This window comes from Thunnus maccoyii, chromosome 12 (genome assembly GCF_910596095.1).
Source record: "Thunnus maccoyii chromosome 12, fThuMac1.1, whole genome shotgun sequence".
Taxonomy (NCBI): Eukaryota; Metazoa; Chordata; class Actinopteri; order Scombriformes; family Scombridae; genus Thunnus; species Thunnus maccoyii.
Genome location: NC_056544.1, coordinates 22,704,076 through 22,726,504, shown reverse-complemented (window position 1 = coordinate 22,726,504; position 22,429 = coordinate 22,704,076). Strand labels below are relative to the sequence as shown.

At 40.6% G+C, this 22,429-nt stretch overlaps 1 protein-coding gene across 16 annotated transcripts in view; it reads right to left on the bottom strand.

Annotated features, from left to right (window-relative positions):
* Nucleotides 1-22,429, bottom strand: part of LOC121908234 (receptor-type tyrosine-protein phosphatase mu-like) — a 170,466-nt gene that overhangs the window by 70,289 nt on the left and 77,748 nt on the right. For all 16 annotated transcript variants that reach the window (XR_006099196.1, XR_006099195.1, XR_006099194.1 and 13 more), the window contains exons 8-11: nt 14,051-14,359; nt 12,354-12,463; nt 7,895-8,096; nt 6,965-7,067 (exon numbers count right to left, since the gene is read on the bottom strand). Coding sequence is in view for 9 of the 16 variants with exons in the window: in XM_042428095.1 (XP_042284029.1) it covers nt 6,965-7,067; nt 7,895-8,096; nt 12,354-12,463; nt 14,051-14,359 (724 nt within the window). In the remaining 7 variants the exon portion in view is untranslated. The remainder of the gene's footprint in view (nt 1-6,964; nt 7,068-7,894; nt 8,097-12,353; nt 12,464-14,050; nt 14,360-22,429) is intronic.

Here is a 22,429-nt window from a genome sequence, read left to right as displayed (position 1 = left end):
CTAAAGAACATGTTGCAGGCAAATTGACAGCTGCAATGAGCAAGGTGTTGGATTGGCTAGCTAATTCATGCTTGACCCTTAATTTAAGCAAAACAGTTTGTATGTATTTCACAGCGAGGATCAATAATTCAGTTAATCCCGATATTTTAACTAATGGTGAAGTCATCAAGTCTGTGACACATGTTAGATATCTAGGTATTATTACTGACCGACACCTGTCTTTCAAAAAATAAGTTAGAAGGATCATCATGATTTTTCCCCATCTGTCTCATCGCATAACAACCTGGTCACAGGCAGGTGTGACTACAGTCAAGCCTGTGTACTTACTCTATAAAGAAATCCTAAAAGTACTAGATAAAAGCCAAGGGATCGTCATCACTGATATATCCTAAAAACATATAATTTCCTCAATTTTGATAACTTCTTATTTTGCTCTGATCTCACCCCCTCCTGTTCGAGGATGCCTGGCCTATCCCAGCAGTGCCAGTAGGACTAGGGCATCTACTAGGGGTGATTGGGTACCGTAGTTCAGAGAGACAGCCTTTCGTCAATCTGCTTTCTTGGTTAAAGGAGTGAGGAAGTAGAATTCCATACCCACAAATATTCTCAGACTCAGGAAGCTTTGCAGTGTTCAAAACCAGCCTCAAGCTTTGGCTAAAGTCAGCACAAAAGTGTCACCACCAATGACTGCCTTTTATGTATTGTGCTGTTTTATGTAGTATATTTGCTGTTGTGGATGTTTTTTGTCTACCTTCCCAGGGACAACAGATGTAAATTAGCTGCTAGCTTACTCAGGAGCAATTACTTTTAATTGTTCGTTCTCCCTGCAAAAATAAACAAAAATAAAATAAATAAATTAAACTGTATAGTTACAGTACAACAGCCCTGGAGATGATCAATTGTTGCCCGCGGTTGGTACTGGATGATTAAGTGTCCCCTTGTGTGTACAGCATGTGCTCTTTAACCCTATAGTTTATCATAAGGTGCTTGCAGTGTCATTAGAAAATCCCCCTTTGCTCTCAGTGGGTGTGTCCCAATTCCTCAGAGCTCTCCTATTTAATGCTGGGTTGGGAGGTGATGAAATATTTAATCCTGCTGAGAGTCTGCAGGAGAAATCAGCCTTTAATTACTGTCCCCTATTGAGAGTAGAGGTCAAAGGGCAGATAGAGACGGTACATGGGAGCCACTTAAGTAGCTGCACAGCAGCAGAAAAATGAGTGATGCGGCTGCTTGAAGGCCTCAGTCAAAACACAGTAGATCTGATGTGAGCTAAGGTGGGACAATGCAGTATTAAAAGGGATATCTGCTGTCAGTCATATTACCCATCAGGTTTGATGGATAAACAACAACTATTATTCTAGGATATAACCCAAGGAAGACTGCCAATAGCTATATTTTTATTTTAGAGTTGAAAATATGTAACTTCTTTTATGAATTATGGCCGCAATAAACAACCATTTTTTTGCTTTGCTGTAGCAATGTACATTTACTCATATCTAGCCCATATGGGTACTTTATATTCCAAATCAATCTGCAGATAGTGAACAAAAAAAAAAAACAAAAGCTAGCTCCCCCCGGGTGGCTCCTTATGATATGATGATGTGGCTGTGCCATGACTTAATGATAGACACAGTATGAATAGGACCGGTTTCCTTTCCTCAGGCAAAATACCAAGTGCCAAAGGCTATGGGGCTCCAAGGGTAAGAACTCTTGTAATGTGGAAATCTAAACCACTGTATCTCTTCCGCAGAATATTCACTGCAGCAAGAAACTAAAATTTAGCTCACAATAAATTTGCAATTTAATAAAAATGTTTTGTTCATCTTTATAGTTGATAGAGACAATAATACACACTTTACTGGTCTCTAGCATTTTTCAGCAGTAAATTGCTGCAATGCCTATTAAATATTTAAGACACACTCTTCCTTGGTGTTTGAGGAATAACTATTTTCACCTCATAAAATGCAAAACTAACTCATGAGTTTGGTGATTTGAAAATACGAAGATTTCTTTTTTCCTCTAATTACTGCTGTCATGTTAATGTGCCTTTGAGCAGATGACACCTTGTCACCTCATGCTGAGTTCACAATTTACATTATGAGTCATTTTGACAGACCAGAGTCATTTAGTCATATTCTTGATTTAGTATGGCATGAATGAGCACCGAAAAAAACAACAAACAACAGATGAACAATAATGACTTGATAGCAAGAACAAAAATCCTTTATAGCTGATGTTTCATTTGATCTGATACAAACCAGAGAATGGCTACTTGCATTCATGCTGATGATGAAAATGTATCTGTATGTTTCAATAAATATTAGCAAATAAGAATGCTCTCAAGCCAATTCATGTTGCTGCTAGACAAAAGATGAACAGGCTCAGCTGAATGTCAGCTACCAGTCCTTGTAATAGCCAAATGAACCTTCATGAACATACAGATACCAGATCAGAAGGACACCTCAGAAGAGGAAACCCACAGTTCACACCGCACACCTCAGTGAAAGGTGCGTAATTGTACTTTATTCTAAAACTGCTGAAATCCCCAACTTCTTTCCTTGAGCAGAAGATGGAAAGACAAGGCGAAAAAGAGGAATGAAGGGAGAAGCTATATGAGAAGAATAGTATAAGCTGTTAAAAGTGGTCTGCCAGAGGGGCTGGCAGGGCAGACCTGTATTCCTGCAGTAGCGCTGCAACCTGAGCTGACACCAATTAGGCCTCCTCCAGCCTTGCTGCCCGATAGATTTCAGCTCTGCCGCCATGTGACGCCAACCAATTATGGCGGATTGACTTGGAATCGACTGGATTGTGACCTGAAACTCAGATTTATTTTTCATGTGGGCTGATAGGGGAGAACTCCGGGCTGTTTGAGCAGATGAGGGAAGGGGTATGGGGAGCATTTCAATCACTGTCTCTCTCTCTCTCTAATGCTAACGGTTGGCTCTATATGCCTATAAGTCTGATTTAAGAGCGGTTGTAAGTAACACACTTCTCCTGACCCAGCATCCTTCCTCCATGCCTCTGTCTTCTTACTCTTTATATTTCCCTGGTGTCCATAAAGCTATAAAGCAAACAAATTAGAAGGTGCCATAGATTACATTTGCCATTAAATCGTAAAAAGCATTGAGTTGTGTCACGTTTAGGCACAGCTATTAGCGTTTGCTATGCTGTGATCAAAGAAAGTTGGTGCTTATTTTAGGACTGTAGAAAATCACTTAACTGATTTCAGGCCACGGTTGAGTACAGATAATCTGATGCTACAGGGAAGGAACTACACTGGAACTCACTTTCCTCAATATATGCAACTTACAATACTGGAAACTGGTATATTTTATAGCTTTTTCTGTTTGTATGCATGTGTGTGAGCTTGCTCAAGGCAAAGGTTATGGCAGGAAAGGGAGAAGGGCTGATGTACTGGTGTGAATGATAAAGGAAGCATCTCAAATCATTTATTTCCGCAGAAGCATGTAAACATTTTTTTTGATGCTACGGAGTGAGGAGGCGGATTCTGGCCCTGACGAGGGGCCATTGCAAACATTAGTTTAACACGACATGACTGATAGACAGTTCACTAATCCTCTTAAAGGAACAGTGTCCCCTCAGGTAAAAATTGTTCCCGGCTATGCGTGTCGTCCCCAGAGATTAGAAGCCAAATCCAAGTTGGAAATGTTATACTGATTAGCAATTAAACAAATATGAAAAATTGACTGCCTCCCTTAGCAGTGACAACGTCTGCCTAGATCTATCTGAAATATGATTTGACTTCAGCATGACTGCAGGATGCTGAAGTGAAACGGACGTTTGTCATCTGTTATGTCTTGCTTTTTTTATGAACCAGCGCTATCGTGTGATCTTCTAGTGTGCTCTCCTTCCTGTATTACGGCAAAACATCTGCTGTTTGAAACTCAAATGTCTGGAGCTCTATTACCTCCCAAACCCAATCAGCGTGCAAGATTGCGTTATCAAATCAAGCTTCATGCTGCTCTGCTACTCTGTGGTGCTGAGGATCAGTGTTCTCCCTTGTCAAATCCCTATTTCATAGGGGCTTTAAAACTGATTTCATAAAGTGTTCAATTTCAAAATGAGCTACCCACCACTCTAGAAAAGTGACGGCCACTCTTGCAACATGAGCAGTAGTATAAAATCAAATCTAACTATGGTGTGAAATTTAAGTCCTTGGTTGACAAAATGCAAACTCTTCAATAGATTGACTGGATCAGCTAAGTTTTTGACTTCAGGACTCCAGTACTCTAAAACATCACTTTATATGTACTTTAACTGTAAAGTTCACTTAGTCATGCATTTACCTAAAACAGATTAGAGATGCTGTTATTTTTGAAGCTTGAAAAATTCAGATGCCTGAATTTATCATTATTGGCCAGACAGCAGATCCCAACAGACCGCCTTGCTCAACTCCTCTGAATGGAAGCTACTTTATAGTCACCTTAAATTTTCAAAGGCATCGTATGTCACTTGAGGTGGAGGAAGAAAACACCTTCAAAAGCCTGCCAGTATGTCGTCTTGGGCCTGCATCATAATCTCTCCTGTTTGCTGCCCTCCGCCACCTCCTTTCTTTTGCAATTCATATTTTTCGAGACATCGGGTGCACACATGAAGGCAGTACGTTGGCCTTTATGTCCTGTGAGATTTAAGATGAGTGAAGAGGTGGGGAAAGAAATGTGTACCTGAAAACCCCCCAAAGTTTAGATGTGGAGAGGCTCTGCTGTGATCAAAGGATGCCTCAGTTAGTTTTGAGGTGTAGTTGTGCCATGTACTGAACTCCACTGATGAATGGTGATGAATTTTTTTAATGGATTATGTTGAGAGACACATTGAAGATATATGATCCTTAAAACTTAATGTCTCTATAAACACTAATTAATTACTCTTTATTTATGTAATAATTAAACCTGCAATAACTGATTTTTTTGGCCACTTGGGGACAGTGGAAACCAGTTTTGAACATAGCGCTCTCATGTCATAACTTTTTAAGTTGTTCTGGCAAACTGGTTAGCAAACAGTTGCAAATTGTGTTTCTGGCCACCTGAATGTAAGTACAATATTTACTTTCTTTTATCTCTATTTTTGGTCTCTACCAACTCCTGAGGGTAATATCTGTATCTTTAGCTGCTAAATGCTCCACTATGTTCACTGAGCAGGTAATGTACAGTGGGTTCTTAGAGCTTTTTTGCTGAAAACAGTTGCCTGCTGAGGCCGAAAATGACACTTTAAGAGTGACTAGAGTGAACCAAAACAGTAAACTTGAAGGCCGGTAGCTAAAGAATAAGCTAAAACTCATTACTTACTACAAAGCCGAGGGGAGCTTCAGAATCAGTGGTAATTCTCTGTGGGTTCACCACTACAAGCGGCACCTCTTAAATTACACACTGTCATTTGATACATTGTTATTATAGAAAACATTGATTATAGCCGCTTTGACAAACAGAGTGTATCTCACTCTAAAACTGATTAGTTGGCAATAGCCATATTTAGGTTTATATTGTAAAGCATGCTCAGTTATGCGTGCTCAGTTATGTCTCAGCTCAGTAAAACAGAATGAAGTGGGTCTCAAACTAAGGTTTATATCTCCAAAGACAAATCTCAGTCTTTCATCCGGCTGTGGAGTGAGCACGTCTTCCAACGGTAAACAAAAGAGGAGCCCAGCATGATAATTAATGGAGGCTCCAATTCACGACACTCTTAATTATAATTAGGGGTTTGTAATTAGCCCAGTGAAAGAATGGCAGCCTGAGTAAGGCCTTCTGAATTGTACCTGTGAGAAGATTAAAAAACGATCACTCTGTCTTTCTTGCTCAGGCCTCTCCGTTTGGCACTGGGGCATTAATATGGGCAGCTGCACATACGGCAAACATGAGTTGACAAGCCTGACTAAAGATCTCCAGACTGTAATCTTTTAAGGACTCCGATGAGTTGATAGTGTAAAATTGAGTTTTGCAGCAAGCACAAGTGAAGAAGTTAACCCTGGCATTAATAGAACTCAAACAACAGACCTTTTTTTTTTCCTTTCATTTGAAATGGTCTATTCACTGTGCATTTCTAACTCCCACTTTTGACCTTTGAGGATGTAGAAAGGCATGTGTCTCCATTGAAGTAGACATGTTTTTCTTTTTACTAGAAAGCAAGGAGCTATGGATGGGTGGATGTACACTTTTCCACCAAGATCCCACTCTGCCTCCACAATAGGGATGCTATATGATCAACAACATGATCCCTCACTGGCTTCCCACTTAATGAAGCCCATTGCATTTAATAGGGGTACCTCAGCTGAGCAAAAAGCACCACAGCTGGGTATCCGTTGGTTAATGTTTTTATCTTTTGTTTTTGATTTTGTTTTTTATCATCCCCACTTCACACCACAGACTATCATGTAGCATGTCGCACTCTTAGTTGTTACTTTGCACTTATTTTTGTATTTTAACTAGCTTCTACTCCTAACAACAAACATGATCAAGCAAACAGAATTCCCGCCAGAAGCCCACAGTGGCCTTGAGTAAACCAAAATGATGATTTTTGCCCAACAACTTGGCATTTAAACAGAACAGCTGTGCTGTTCCCCTAATAAAGACTAATAAATGCACCAACAAGCAGGCAGGATTCCTTCGTTCCCTAGAAGCCTGTGGTGGCTAAGGGTGAGCAGCCTGGTACATTAAAGACATGTAAAGGCAAGAGATCCTGAAGCTAGCATTGGCTGCACCGGGCTTTGTTCTCATCTTCAAAGGCTATGCTTCCTTTTCACAGCATCAAAATCCACAAACAAATAAAGCCCAGAAAATGAGATACGTACAGTAAGGTACCCTGGCAACTTTCCCTCACTGTGGGATATTGATAAACACAAGCTCTTTGATACTTTTTTGTTGCTGATGGTGATTCCTGGTGTTTTAATATGCTGTTTTGTTGTTTTTACTCTGTGCCGTGTGTGTGTATGTTGAATGTGAAAGCCTACCTCACAGGTGCACCCCTGCTTTGGGCAGGTTTAAGCAGTACAGTGACTGTGCTGTCTGTTTGGTTCAGAGAGGTCTCCTGGTCATACGCAGGCATGGAAGGAGCTAAGGAGAAAACCAAACAGAAAGGGGTTTACTACACTTCACAGCAAAGCTAACACAGTTCAGTTTAGGTCAACATCAAGATTTGATCATTTTTCTTGTCTTACGAGTCATTCAGCTCGACATTAAAGAGAAAAAGTAAAGCCAGCTTTCTCATTTTTACACTGAGCACTTATCGCCTTTTTGCCATTATAGCAACATAATTTAATCATTAAGTGTGGCAATAATACTGCAGTGAAACATTTGCTGCTGTCACAATATCTGGCTTAAAGAAAATCTTCAAAGTGGTGCACATACATTGGAGTAAGTAACTGTAGAAAGTAAGAAAAATTGTCAACTAGCCTCCTGGTCATAGTCTAAAGCAATCCCAGTTTTCATTAAGCAGAGCCAGCCTTGGTTTATGGAAACTAAAAGCACAATTTGTCTTTGACCAATCAGGCAACTCTGCAAAATCTAATGTAACTGCCAGACCATATATAATTGAAGTTCATTTACCAAAACACCTAGCTGGTTCAGTGATAAAGAATAGCATATATTTGAGTTCATATATCAGTAGAGGAGGTGGTATATGCATACATTTTTATTGGTTCGTTTTATGTCTTGCATAGCGGATGAATAGGATTTACCCTTTGAGACAAAAGAACTGAGTTCAGGAAAATTACAAGAGAGAATTTCAAAAACAAGCAGTTTATAGCTTGGGTTGAGTTATAAGTAAGTTACATTTTCCATTCACATATTTGGACATAAAGAACTCTAGAGAGGGTAAGTGCTACACCATTTATTCAACATCATCCCCACACTTAACTGGCCATGCTGTTGACCCTGCTGACCTGAGATCTTGGTGGTGAACTGGGTGATGACAGGGGGGCCGTAGCCCTTGGCTGTGCTGGCGCGCAGAGTGAAGGAGTATGTAGAGCCCGGGTAGAGCCCTGTGAACATGTGAGTGGTCTCGTTTCCTAGCTTCACTACCTTCCCACTCTGGTTGGAGAGGTCCAGCTCAGGGTCAAAGGAGCTCACCGCCTTGTAGGAGATCTAGGAAGGAAGGAAATTAATATTCTGATAGCAGCCTCTGGTACTCCACTTGCAGCTCTCTTTAGCCGAGGAGGATTTGTATTCATGCAATGAAAACGTTTCATGTTGGAGTCATCCAAGTGGCTCAGCAAGCTAAAGCATTTACTGTACTCACTGTGTTGAGGTTTTATATCCCATTTTATCCCATTGTCCTGTTTCTTCCCCCACTTTACTACTACTAAGTCAAAATGCCACAAGCAAATTTTAAAAGTCTTATGTCGAAGATGTTTGTGTGTCTGCTCTTGAATGACTAGCTTGTATAAGGATACACACAAACGTAATCCAATGCAATAGTTCTTGAGCAATTAGCGCTGGACAATATGGCCGAATTCTATAAAACAATATTATGACGAATATTTTAGTAATATCAGTATAAATCATGAGATGGCAAATATATGTAAGATTGCATATAACAGGCTTAAATTAATGTTTAGTCTTCAGCCCATTGTAAATTCAGTAAACTTACATGCTAACATGTAAGTTGTTAGCATGTAAATTGTTAGCATGTTAGTGTTACTATTTAGCTCAAAGTACAACCTCACAGAGCCACTACAGTAGCTGTAGATTCTCAATCATCATTTGCTTGGACAACAGATTTTTGTACAACAATAACATAATATGATCATATTACAATATGACATTGAATTATCGGAGAAAATATTAGAAACACCACCAAGGCTTTATATTGGTATCTCTATCCCCACTGTACTACTCAGTAAAGCCAAATGTCACTCATCCTGAAGCTCTCACTTCATGTATGAGCTTCTGACTTTATGTCAACAAGGCTTTATGCTGGCATTTCTAAAATTAGTGAGGTACAAAAAGTCTATGGAGAGGTGCTGTCTCATAACAGGGGTTAGATTTGACTATAAGAGCAGTAGTACATATTTTTCAACCAACACAAGCTTGTGGCTTCAAGGAGAGAGGAAACACACTTAATATATTCCTTCTCCATTAATAAACACAGGGAGCTCTGGAGGGAAGCATTAAGGTGAGTGTTTTTACTAATATCCATTTTGAATAACTGTAAAGTCCCACTTTAAGAAAATGCTTCTGCTCGTAAAGGAAAACCTCCATTATAATTCCAATTAAAGAACACAAAGGGAGTTTGGAGTGCCGCATAATTTGTGTCCATCAAGTTTTGAAATGCTTCGAAGCCTTCTCATTTAGTCTTTGTCTGTGAAATAAGTCCGTGATGCCAAATCCTATATCATAACATTTCAGGGAGAGGAATTTGAAATTGCTTGTCAACACTGGGCACATGGACAGGTTTTTACAATTATAATAGAACTGACAGAAAAAATAATGGAAAACATTTGAGCAAATGAATATGGGCTTGCAAGTTACTCTTACTTGATACATAAAGCATTTTAAATTTGCATTGGTTTACATTTTTCTATATGAGGGAGATACATGTTGAAGCATAAAATATACATATCTGTAAAATCTCTGATACCTTTACACATGAAATAATGAGGAAAGACAAATAAATGTGCTGTATACTCTTTCCTGTTATAAAATCTTATGAAAATGACCTTGTATCCTATAAACCGGTGAGGACGTACAGCGAAAACCCACCTAAACTTAGCTTAACATTTTTATTTGCAGAAGAGCTTTTACTGTCTTACAGTCCTAATAATATAAATAATAATTTTTAATGGCTGCAGATAATATAAAGAGTGTGCCTTTTAAGGAAAATAAGCATTAACCAATTGTACTTATGGTTTTTGGTAAATACAATTTATTTGTTGTAATTGTGGCTATTTTCCTTAGTATTCCAAAATTCTCAATGAGATTGAATTGCTACTGTGTACCTTTAAAGAGATGCTGGCTCATGTCTGTCCGAAAAGTTGACAATAAAATGGCATTCACGGAGCTTGGTCAAAAAGAAATCTCTTTGATATCAATGCTTGTCAGACATATTTCACTTCGAGTCCTTTGATAATGTCAAATCAAAGCAAGGTCCTGACTTATAAGAAGCAACTTCTAGGGAATACCGGCAGAATACATTGTGGGTTACTTTCTTAAACCTGAAGAGTCAGACTGTAGCGGTGTGAGGGAGAGACACCTGGAGCAAGCTGCTGGCTTGGTAGATTTTTCTCGTCCGTCACCCTGTTTAAGACGGACTGATGTGAATACTAATACTCTATCTTACTCTGTAATAAGAGCGATGATTCTATGTAATGTGAGAAATCTTTAAATGATGCTTTACTGTATATTAAAATAAGGAAATACCAGGATTATCAGTGACTTATTTCTTACTTTACCTAGACACATTACTATACTGTTAAGGCTTCCCAGAGATAGGGCGAAGTAATTGCTGTGGTGTATGAATATAATAGTCTGGAGTGTGTGTTTTATAAAGTGAAACACATTTGTCTCAGCATAAATATAAGTGAACTTGACAATGCGGCAATGTAAACCATGCCATTTGCTCTGAATGCTTTTACTTGTACCATGAAATTTTAAAAAGATAAACAACTGAAACATATTTTTCTAAAAGTGATTAAGCGCGCAGTAAACCTGCCGTTTTTGTGGATATTGTTTTCCTGCACTCTGCCAGCACCTCTAAGTGCTGTACATCTGTGACAGGACACAGCATTGCACTACACACACTTGAATAAACAGGACCCTGTTATTATTCTGACTTCAGGACTTTCCTGCTATGATTGAAATGTCTCTGTGCCGCTGAGAGAATATCTATTTCATATTTCATTCACCTCAGTCACCTGATGGCATGGCAGCGGATGGAGCAACCTATACAGCGACCCTGATTGCATTGCTTTTACAATTCAATCTGCTCTCCTCATATGAGAAACAGCCCTGTCAATGATTGCTAACCTAGTCAAAATACCAAGCGTGAGCAAACGGTGACAAGAGGGAGAATCAACAGAGCAGAATCAATCTGTGGAAAAGGCTGGAGGATTACTTCCACCTTAAGCTGGTTAAGATCAATGTGTGTATATATATTGTGTGTGTGTGTGTGTGTGTGGAGACTGTTTCTTTTATTGAGGACTCAATGCAGCTCTTGGACAACGTTGGCAGTGGCGGGTGTGGAGCCTTATGTCAACATTTGCTTGCTGCTGAATCGTGATGTGTGTTTGAGGTGCGCTTCAGAGATTGTATTTTCTTTAGAAGTTGTCCATGTGTCGGAGGACAGAAGATGAAAGCAGCTTGCAGTTGATTCACTCGTAGCAAAATTATGAATAACGATGATACTTCATAAAAGAGGCTAAAAAGAACTTGCCTGACTTGAGTGAGCCTAACAAAATGATCCAAGTGTAAGCTGTTCCAAGTGTCTAATAATGTCTTAATTAAAATTAAACAGGAAAGATAACGGCACATTTATGACTTTAAAACACAGGCCTGAGACATTAACTATAGATCCATCAATTCACATTTTTTAATGTGAATTAATGGATCATCTTGATAGATCATTTTTCAGTACCTTTTTACTGAAAGATGATATGATTATTACGGCCACAGAGCCACACATTCATTATAAAGAGCAAAAAACATTAACAGAAAAAGGGAAAGAGACCTGTTGTGAGCTCAGTTTGCTGAAGCAACGGCCTTCTGATCATGTCAACTTGGTCCACCAAGAAGATCAGTTTTCTGTTTTTAATTTTTATTGTAAGTCCTAAAAGTGAGCTCACAAGATTAAACATGACAATAAACAATTTTGAAATTCAAATTTCTGGTTGGAAGATTGTTATGTTAAGCCTGAGGTTAACCTAAACCTGAAAACTAACCAGATCCAGGTCAGTCTGGATTGATGAGTTTCCATGGTAACATGGTCAATTCAATCTTCATTCTAAACCCACACTTTGTGGAACACAGTTTCCTGGAAAAAAAGAGCCTGATCTAGTGAAATAAGCCTGGTTTAAGTGGTAATCTCACTTTATGAGCTACCCCTCTGGTGGTGGTCGGACTGTCAACAAACTAACAGATGCCCCTCATTTCTAAGCCCTAGCTCAAGAAAACTGTGAGTCACATAATCAAAATCTATCTGATCATTTTTTGGCAACTCTGTGGACTATTGCCCCCACAGTTGTGTAAAAAAAAAAAGAGCAAGCAAGAAACTTGAGAAGAAATGCACACAATTCATAGAGAGGAGGAGGAGGAGAAAAAACAGTGTAATATTGGAAGTAAGTCTGTTTTCTGCTCTGAAGGGTGATCAATATCTGTTACAATTTGCTAACCCTGATGCTTGTGTACCTCATACTGAATGATAATCCCATAGGTCTGAGCAGGTTCTCTCCACTTCAGGATGATCTTCTCCTCATAGGCACTGCCCTGAATGGACTCCAGAGGAACAGCCCCTGGCACTGTGGGAAATGACCACAAACACAGCAGACACATATGTTTGTCAAAACAGGTGGAAAAGGAGTCATTTTTGAGGTAGACTAAAACATATTCGGATTTCCATTTATACTTATTTAGTGACATTTTTTTTCCCTTGGGCTGTACATGTTTGTCAAGTCAAATGTTGTAAATAAAAGTTGGATGAATGCAGTTCCTATATAGCAACTTTATTCTTTTTCTGTGACAATCTACCCAGCCCAGCACCTCATGCTGATGTGCATAAAACAAAATCAATAAAAGAGTTTTTCGAGGTCTTGCAGTACACAAATGGCCCTGAGCCAAAGTCATACACACCTTAATAGAAATATGTGTGAGTGTTTGAAGTCATTGTCACTCAAAACACACACCCTGATACATGTTTTACAGCAGAACTGAACACTTTTTGTATAGATAAAAATGTGTTGCAAACAAAGATGAACTAGCAACCCCATGGGAATAGTGGGAATCTTAATCTTTCTGCAATATTTACTTGTGCTGATATACTGCCAAAGAGATCTGGTCCTTTAACCCCTCATGTGAATTGCTTTCATTTTGTAAGCGAAACAGAATGATGCAGAGATGTCTTTTTTTTGCGGATTTATCTTCAAGAATGCAGCTACAGCTACACCCTGTCTGTATACTTGTTCCCATGGGACCCTAAACACACAGATCCACAGACACGTACACATAGCAGTCAGATAGTGAGAAACAGTTGCCACTTTCAAGTTTCCAACCAGAGATATCTGAGCCAGACATGACAAGACTCTCTTTTCGTCAGCCTAAGCCTGTTTGTTATCTAGCGGCCGGGGTTCCTTGAGACTTCTATAGAGTTCATTTCCTGTGTCTGATGAAACAACACAATAGATCTTTCATCTTTGAAGGAGGTGAAACAACTATACCAAACAAAGGTTTGCTGTCTGACTCCTGTGCTCTTGTGAAAAATATTTGGAAAATCCCAAACTTGTCCTTAAGTGCAAGTTTATGATCAGGTAAGAATAACCCTGAAGATCCAAACGTCATCAGTTTAATAATAAAGACTAACTTTCCTTCTGTGTCTGAGCAACCATGCTATTTTCTCTTTTAAATTGGTAAAATAAGGTAAAATGCTCAAAGGAAAGCACTTACAGCTGTTACTGCAAGATGAAAAGTGAGATTTTGTGAAGGTTTTACATTAAACTCTCATTTTTGACATCTTTGATGGATTGGTGTTCGCTACTGCTGTCATTACAGACCATTAAGACAGTATATATTTTCATGACCTTGATGTCTCCTAAGTGAATTTTATCAGATTGCATGCTTTTCCAATATTGATTATTTTTGACATAGCACTTGTGGTGCTTGCTTCTATCCCATTTCCATTTTTTTGAAAATCCTCACAACTTTTCTTGTTTATTTGCTGATTTTATTTACTTTTTGAGTATATATGTATGTATGTTTGGTTGGGTGGTTGTGTTACATTTTGTTAATCTATTTGCTCTTTTTGCTCCTAAAGATATCTGATCTAAAGGCACTTTATCAAAACAATGTGTAACACCTTTTCAGGCCTGGGAACAAAACTGCATAACACTTACCATCCTCATCAGTCTGAACTTCCAGCTCAGTGCTCTCCTTGACACCCTCCAGGTTACGCAGCACCAGCTTGACACTGAGGTTGGTGAAAGGCGTCAAGTTGTGGATGGTGTGCTGAGGATCGCGGCTCTGGGTGTCATAACAAACTTCCTCCCGGGTCTCTTCTTTGCCGCCCACCCTGGAGCGGTACTGGACGGTTAAGTTGTAGCTGTGGCAGCGGGTCACGTTGTAGCCCAGAGGCTCCCAACGCACTGTCACCTGTTTGGATTGGATGTCCACCACTTCCAGCTTCCGTGGTCCGTGCATGGGCTCTGACAAGATGGACAGAGTGAGAGGAGTGTGAGCATACATCAAGATAATCAATTAGGCCAAACAAAATGACAGGTAGTGCGAGATAGTTTCAATAAAATCAAGGAAATTTATGGAGGTCTCTGCCAGGGCACAGAAAAGGCGGTGTTCTTTTGGGTCAAAGAAAATCTCAAACTAGATTTTTCATAACACTTGAGACCCGTTGAATACTTTTTTTTTTTCTGTTTGGAGTTCATATTTCCAGAAAATATTTTTAAATTTCAAAGCCACAGCCTGATACTGAGCATTGCCACATCTCATCACCGTTGCTAACTTGGTCTCACAGCAACTATACACACCAAGACACCACAGGTCTGCTGGTGGAAACCCTCAGCAGGAGGTGTATCATCCCTTCAGAGCGTGCCGATCCTCTGCTCCTTCTACCTTGTCCTCTGCCTTTTCCATCTCGCCCAGTGGCGGTCAGCTATTAGCACCACACTGATAGAGAGTCAGCCAGCCTGTCAATCCAGGCAGGACACAACCCCCACTGCCATCCTATCACCTCTAACCACATACACTGTGTCTCCTTGCCTTTTCTCTTCTACTTTCTCTATTTTCTCTCTCTCTCGCCTTCCTTCTATCTCCTCTCCTTCTCTCCATTCCTCCTTTTTATTTCCTCTCTCTGTCCATCTCTTTTTCTGTGGCTCCCCCATTTCTATTTTACTCTTTCTCCTCATCTCCTCTCTCTGCTTTACCCTTCTATTTCCCCCTCCTGCTTTCTCTCTCTCTCTCTCCTTTTCCTTTCCTACGGGAGGAAAGCAGCCCAAGCACAAGGTAATGGGATCAATTTCCATTCCAGGTTAAATTCGCAGTCCATTTCTCTGGAACTTAACACTTTACCACCTATTAGGAAGAGCCAGGGCTCAATTTCCCCGTTCCCCAGGAGACACAGTCCAGCAATTCAGAGGCAGCCACGGCAGCCATGTTTAACATTCTGGAGGTGCATGGGGGGGAGACTGGACTCGAGCCCCAGCAAGCTGTTCATTTCTACAGACTGTGCAATGGACATGATAAACAAGCAAGAATCTACAAATAGCACTGTTGGCAACCTTTTAATGTGATGCCCACTTACATTTACAATACAGTATATACATGTAGTTATTGCTCCTAGATCCAGTGGACATCTGATCAAGTTTTATTATGAATCCTTTAAAAAATGTGGCTACAATTAACGATGAGAAGTTTTGTGTAGCACTAGAGAAAAGCTACAAGACAGAAATATATTCAGAAAAATTAGGTCATGACATGTGACATGACAGAAGCTTGTACGAGTGAAAAAGGATAATGCAAGAAGAGAAACAGTGAGAAAAGGAAGGCGCTTGCCAGTTGAATGAAAGATGGAACACTTTTAGATTTCACAAGGAGAAACAACGGATGTGATCTCTCCTGCGCTTTCATAGAGCAGATGAAATAGCATTAGAAGGGCCCGAAGGAGAAAGAGGCAAAGCTGTTGAAGACAGATGGGGGGAGGGATATCAATGTGCAGCATACAGTACATGAAGCATACACAGAGGGCTACAAATAATAAAGTATGTTTAAATTGGAAAAACATCTTTCTAAAAAGGAAAAAAAAAATGGTAATTTGCTCCCTCTTAAGAAGGATTTGTCACTATAGGTCTAAACAGAGTGCACCAAAATCTTTCAAAGAGCAGTTGGTTGTCTGTCAGCTTTTAATCGATAAAACAATTTAAACAATAGCTGCAGAAAATATTAATTTCTGACTGACTGAGAGGTGTTGTGCTTTGTAGCTTGCAATTAAGTGTTTGATATTCTTTGAGAAACCTTTCTGCAATGCTTTGTAGGAGTAGCCTCTCTGAATTTGTCATTTTTTATAAAGGTTCTTCTACTGACCTCCAATGATTGTTAGAATTTGAAAGACGTGTTAATCTTTGGTGGAGACTGGTATGCAAGGCATCTACCTTCAAAGGGATTAGAAAATATTCAGCATAAGCGCTAAGAGACAATAGGAAAGCCAATGCCATTCTACTGGCAAACTGTGTGGATAGATGCAATTATTCACAAAGTGGTCTGCCAATTTAAACAAATGTAACCAGACAAAAAAAAAGAGATCCTAAACACAGAAACAGGAGGAACAGACAGAGGAAAAACAGGCCTCTTCAAGTCAGTTGCAATGTTGGGAGAGCCATCCAGAAAATAGAAGTTTAAACCCCTTTATTTGCGGAACTATCTGTTGGCCGCACTCAGTAGGCAACGGTTACACTAAAAGCACAGAGAATTGCAGGGTGGCCAGGCACAGAAATCAAATTAAACCAGATGCTCTCAAAGTGACAAATGCACCAAAGTGTGAATCTCAAGCAGACGTGCACGAGCGGCTGGGAAGTCGTCTCATTTCTGGAGCATTCAAGTAGAATGTCACACTCCCATCTTTATGGAACATCATAGATAATGTCCACTGCACCTTAATTCTGGCCACTGGAGAGATGCCAACATACATGGGAATGACTTGTGAGAGATATAATTGTGCAGGGGAATAGCACATGCCAAATGAGAAATGAAATAAATGAAATAGGAAAAAGCAACTATTCATTCATACATAAATTTAAAATGGTCTTTTTGGCACATGGTAAGAAGATCTGACAGATTTTTTTATTACTGGGAAGCCAATAGTAATAGTGAGAGTACATAAAGGAATATTGGCCATTTAGTAAACAGCTCTTATGACTATTCTATAGCCTCTCCCTGGAGTTTTGTTGAGAAAAGGCTAATTGTTTGTTGCCCTATTGGCTCCCTGTAGTGCAAATGCCAGCTGTCTGAGGGAGGCAGTAAAATGTGAGGATATGTGGCGGACGCCCAATCACAACTTGTACCCCATGACTCAGAATGACATCATCTGTTTGCATGAACAACAAGGTGCCTTATCCATTGCAGAGCCTGGTCATGGTTGACTTTGAAGAGAAGGAAAGAGAAAAAGAAAAACACCCTGTACCCTCCTCCCCCACTTAATCTGAAATGAACGGGTCGCACTGAACGGCTGATATCCTTTATAAATCCTTCCGTGCATAGATGGAGGCTATGCAGCCATTTTCAAATGGGCCCATAGGCCCATGAATGACAGCTGATGGGATGAGCCTATTACCCCAGTCTACTGTGACTGCTAGTTTAGTTTTATTGACCGAGCAGTAAGAAGCTCAATATCAAAAGCACAAGCACAAATCACAACAAGGAATAACAAGGCTATCTTTTGAAATCCATACCATTTTTTTTTTTTACAATTCTCACAAGCTATCACACACTGAGGGCGACATTGGGGTGAAAGTACTGAAAATATGACTCTAATATCTCCCCAGTATGGCAGATATTTCTAGTGGAATAGAGTTATAATAATGGCTATGAAAGCATCCCTTGGAGCAGGAAATTACTGAGGTCTATCTTATGCCAGGGCACACAGAATGAGCTCCAGTGAGAGCCAGATTGGTATTCCAAGCGGTGGACAAATTATCACCTGCCCCACACTCGCCGATGTAATTGAATAATTTGAATTTGACATTTACATAGAACTATTAGTGATTTTTGTCATTACGGTGTGACATTTAAATAATGTTTTTAGAAATTATCAGCACATTATTGCCTCTTGTTAATTCGAATGTTCCCTGCATACACACTGCTGCAGCTGAAGTGATAACATGATTTCCCAAAACATGAAACAACAACAACAAGAAATAACCGCATGTTATAGCCGTCTGTCCTAGAGGGGGCTTCAAATGGTGCACTTAGCCCCTGGGTAGAGGGAGACATTAGTCCTGGATGAAAGGAAACAAATTGGGCATGTCCAGAGCACAGCCACTTTACTGTGAGACAAGTGTGTGGTGTGTCTGTGTGTGTGTGTGTGGTGTAGGGGGTACAATGTGTGTTTTCTAGCGTTTATATGGTTTTATGCGAGTAAAGAAGTTTCCATACACGTGCACAGTAGCACATGCCTGGTTCCTCAGCATCTCACTGGCTATATGTACAGAAGAACGATTTACTTATCAGATCTTCCTCAGGCGTCGCAGCGTACGAGTCTTTCCGAAAGCCGGGATCTTTATCAGATCCACATCGATTAAGAGCAGAAAAGCCTGGTGCTGGCATAGACTTCCATCTCCCTGCTCAGCAAACAGAACCAGGAGGGGGGGGGTAAAAAGACTAATTCCCCAATGATTAGAAACCACTGTCAAGTCAATGTGGCTCCTGAGCCTGGTCGCTATCTCATCAGGATGAAACAGCGCTAAGGTTGAGGAGGAGGAGGAGGGAGCGCTCGTTGTTTGGAGATGAAAAAAGAGAAATGCCTCGACTTTCACAGGATGGCATGTAGACTGTCGGATTTCTTGCTGGCGAATGTCAGCCAGGGCTTGTCACATGCAGGCGCCTTCGTTGTAGACAGTACCAAAACAACATGACAACGGCGAAGATTAAATCCTGGTCGGAGGGCTGTTTTCATGTAAAGTGTTCCATTCTAGGCAGTGAGGCCTGGTACTGCCGTCACTTATCTCTCCATTGCTGTGTGTTATTCACTCTGTTCTGTTTGAGCTGGGCGGGCTGGGGAGGCAAGCACATTTGTTTGCCTCTTTCTATTACATTTCAGTGATAGCACTGAGGCCATTGAGGTAATGACATGGGTTTTACACTTAGGAAATCATTTTCATATCCCGCAGAAGCGAGCCATAATGATAGCTTTTGATAACCGACAATCAAAGCTCCATCACCCTCCTAGAGTGCTCCTCTATGCAAGAGAAAGGAAGAGAAAGAGAAGGGGGGGGGGGGGGGGGGTTAAGAGGGAGAGATGGAGGGAGTCAGTGGGTGGTTGGATAGGTGTGGGGTGGGAGGGTGTGGGGTGGGGGGTCGGAGAAAGAAAGCTAAGACAGAGGATAGGGGAGGGTAGAAGTGCCAAGGTTTTTGTTGCCATCAAATGCAACAAGTCAAACCAGGCCTTGAGGATGACACGTGTACACATGTTATAATTGATAGCACTTTAAAGGCACTGTACATGGACCTCTTGTGTTCCAACATCACCCTCTACACCCATTACAAAGTCAGAGACAAATGCCCACATGCTCAGGACACACACATATACACAGACACTTGCCCATACACCTTGGAGGCGTGGATAATCACAAGGATTTATTGAATGGTGGTGGTCGCTCCTCACTCTATCAAGTCCTTCTTTATAGGCCTCATGATAAATGAGACTGCCATGATGGGTGAGGATGAGGGGCGGAGGGGCCTATAACGCACTGGATCGAATTGAAACCACAGAATGAGCCCCGGCGCTGGACCGGGCTGGGCTGCCACCTTGTCTGATGAACCCCCTGAAGCTGTAGGGGTGGAGATGAATGGGTGAATGCCTTCCTTCTCACAGCACTGAATAGAAAGGGAGAGGGAAAGTAAGACACACTCTACCAGCACAGGAGGATGATGTACGACAGGACTCCAGACTGTCAAGTCATACCAAGTCAGTGTTTGTCTTTGTTCATGATCGACCACCCTGTGCTGCCCTACAAAGCCAACGAGCAACAACTGTGCGAGTAAAGAAACTGAGAAAAATTTGGAAGTGTTTATAATTTATTGGCTAATATTTATGTGACTAGAAAGATGCACCATGTTGCCTTGTGTCACTGAAGAAAACCAAATATCTCCAATTTCAGTGATTTTTATTTTTTCAGATGAACTCAAGGATTAAGTGTTTCTTTATGGGCTGTGAATTTTCACCTACTCCTAGATGCATGGTTTTCATAGGACAGTTACAACTACTAGCATTTCCTGTTTGCACAGTATAGGCAATAATCAAGTAGATTACTTTTGATTCTGAAAAAAGCACTTAAATTTGATGATTGTGAGACAAGATCTAGATAAAAAAAAAGAGGGCCTTGATCTCTGACTGGGTTTATAGACGCATTATCTTTAAAAGGCATCAGAGAAAAGTTTATGACTGGAATTTCTGGAGTAATCTATTCACATTTCAGCGTTATGTGTATGATGCAGGTGTGTTCCTGTTTGACTGATTTATGACATTGAGAGGGAGAGGTGCAACTTTCTGATTAGGTACAGGGTTTTAAACATACAAGTAGGAAGCACAGCTTTTTGCTATTGTAGGGAAGCATGGAAACCCACCCCTGATGATGATATATGCATTTACTACCCTGATATCCAACATATACTGTATATTTGCATGGAATCAGTCATTTTCAAGAACTAATGATGGTTACTCCCTCTCCTCATGTTTTGCCACATACTGGACAGTGCAGTAGTTTAGAGCCCACTACAGCTAAAAGGGCTTCTACAGTTTACTCATCATGACAGTAGCATTTAGTGGGGTCGAAAGAAAGTAAGTGCTGCGCTGCAGAGTATAATTGTGAAGTACTTGAGGTGATATTTCCATTACTCCTAGACTTTTCTACAAGAACCAAATAGCCTCTTTCCAATTCGCTAAAATATTAGGTACCTGCAAGTCATAAAGAGTTGCACTTGTTGATTGCAGTGTCTAACAATGTGATTAACCAAGTGGGAATGGAATAAATAACTCAATAAATAACAGGGTATAGAATGTCAGTGCACAGTCCTTTCTATCCCTGACTATTTAGAGGGATTAAAAGAACAAACCTAGCAAGTGTGTCTCAGGGGCAAAAGGTGAAGGGAAGCGCAAGTCCATTGACAGGATGAAAACAAATGGACAGCCAGCTGATGGGAACAGCAGAGGCAGCGGAGGTGGAACTGGTTTAATCAATCTTTCATTTTGTTTCCACCAATATGCTGTGTGGTGATTGGGGTCAGAGTGACAGGTAGAATGACCTCCTCCTCCCCCACCTGTCTAAACACATACACATGCCCACACACCCATCTTCACTGTCAGACCAGGCTTTGTATTTTGTGTTTAGGTTCCTGGGGAAAACGCCTGTGGTTAGGAATTTACAAAAAAGAAGAACACAAGCCCTCATTTACCGACAGGGACGCAATCTCCACAGGAGCAGTGGGAGGTTACCAAGGTGATTCTTCAACTTCAACACTCCCCAGATGGCTTGTGTGGCATTGTCATTTGTCGCCAAAAACCTGCATGTGTTGCACTCAACTCAGGGTGTTACCCTGAGTGTAAATCAAAGTGAAGCGCTTGACTTTGTGAAATGGTTGCTGCATTTTCTGAGCCACCTACTTACGAGATATATGAGATCTAAGATCTAGCCATCTAGGTGGGCGAATACAGGGAATAAATCGCAGCCTTCCTGACATTCCTGTCCTTTAGTTGAGGAGGATACACAGAAATGTTCTTGAGTTAGAGTTATACAACCAGACTGAATGAGTGCTTCCTGGACGCCTAGCAAGGGGAACGGGACATCTATAATTCAGCAAAAGGATGGAGAAAATCTGTGACAAAAATTACAGCAGATAGACCATGAATAATTAAACATGGAGAATAGAAACATTTAAAGACCTTGAGAAGCATTTCAGTTCAAATTTAAATACAGCAGAAAAAGGATCTTGCCAAGCATGACTAAACTACTGCTATTTATCATTCTCTTGAGGCTTAAGAGTTGAGGTGACAAACAACCTCAATGATAATTGTTTGTGAGGAGCTGAAGAGGCAGCTCTAGAGTAAGAAGAGACTGAGTTTATGTGGATGTCGCCAGAGTATTGTTTGTGCACATCTGTTCTGAGAGTCTCAACTCCTTAGTGTTTGGGGAATAGATAGCTGGTGTGATGGAGATGCAGGAAATAATAATAATGAAACAGCTATAAATGCAAAGTCTCTCCCCTTTCCAACAGCAGTTGTTTGAAGACGTGTCCTTGAGATGAACACAATTTGCCTTTTGCAGAGCCAATATCATAGAACACAATTTGCCATTCTACTTCCAACTGCCTGTGATAAAAAGACTTTTATTGTGGTCCTCCTATAACCTTCCTGCACACTACAGACTCAATCTACCCCGTTTTCTCTGACTGACAAAAGAGCACAAATTCAATGGGTCTCAAAGCAAGGCGTTTCATTCGCCTTGCCACAGACAATATATAAACCCTATAGGTCACATGACCGCCAGCTATTG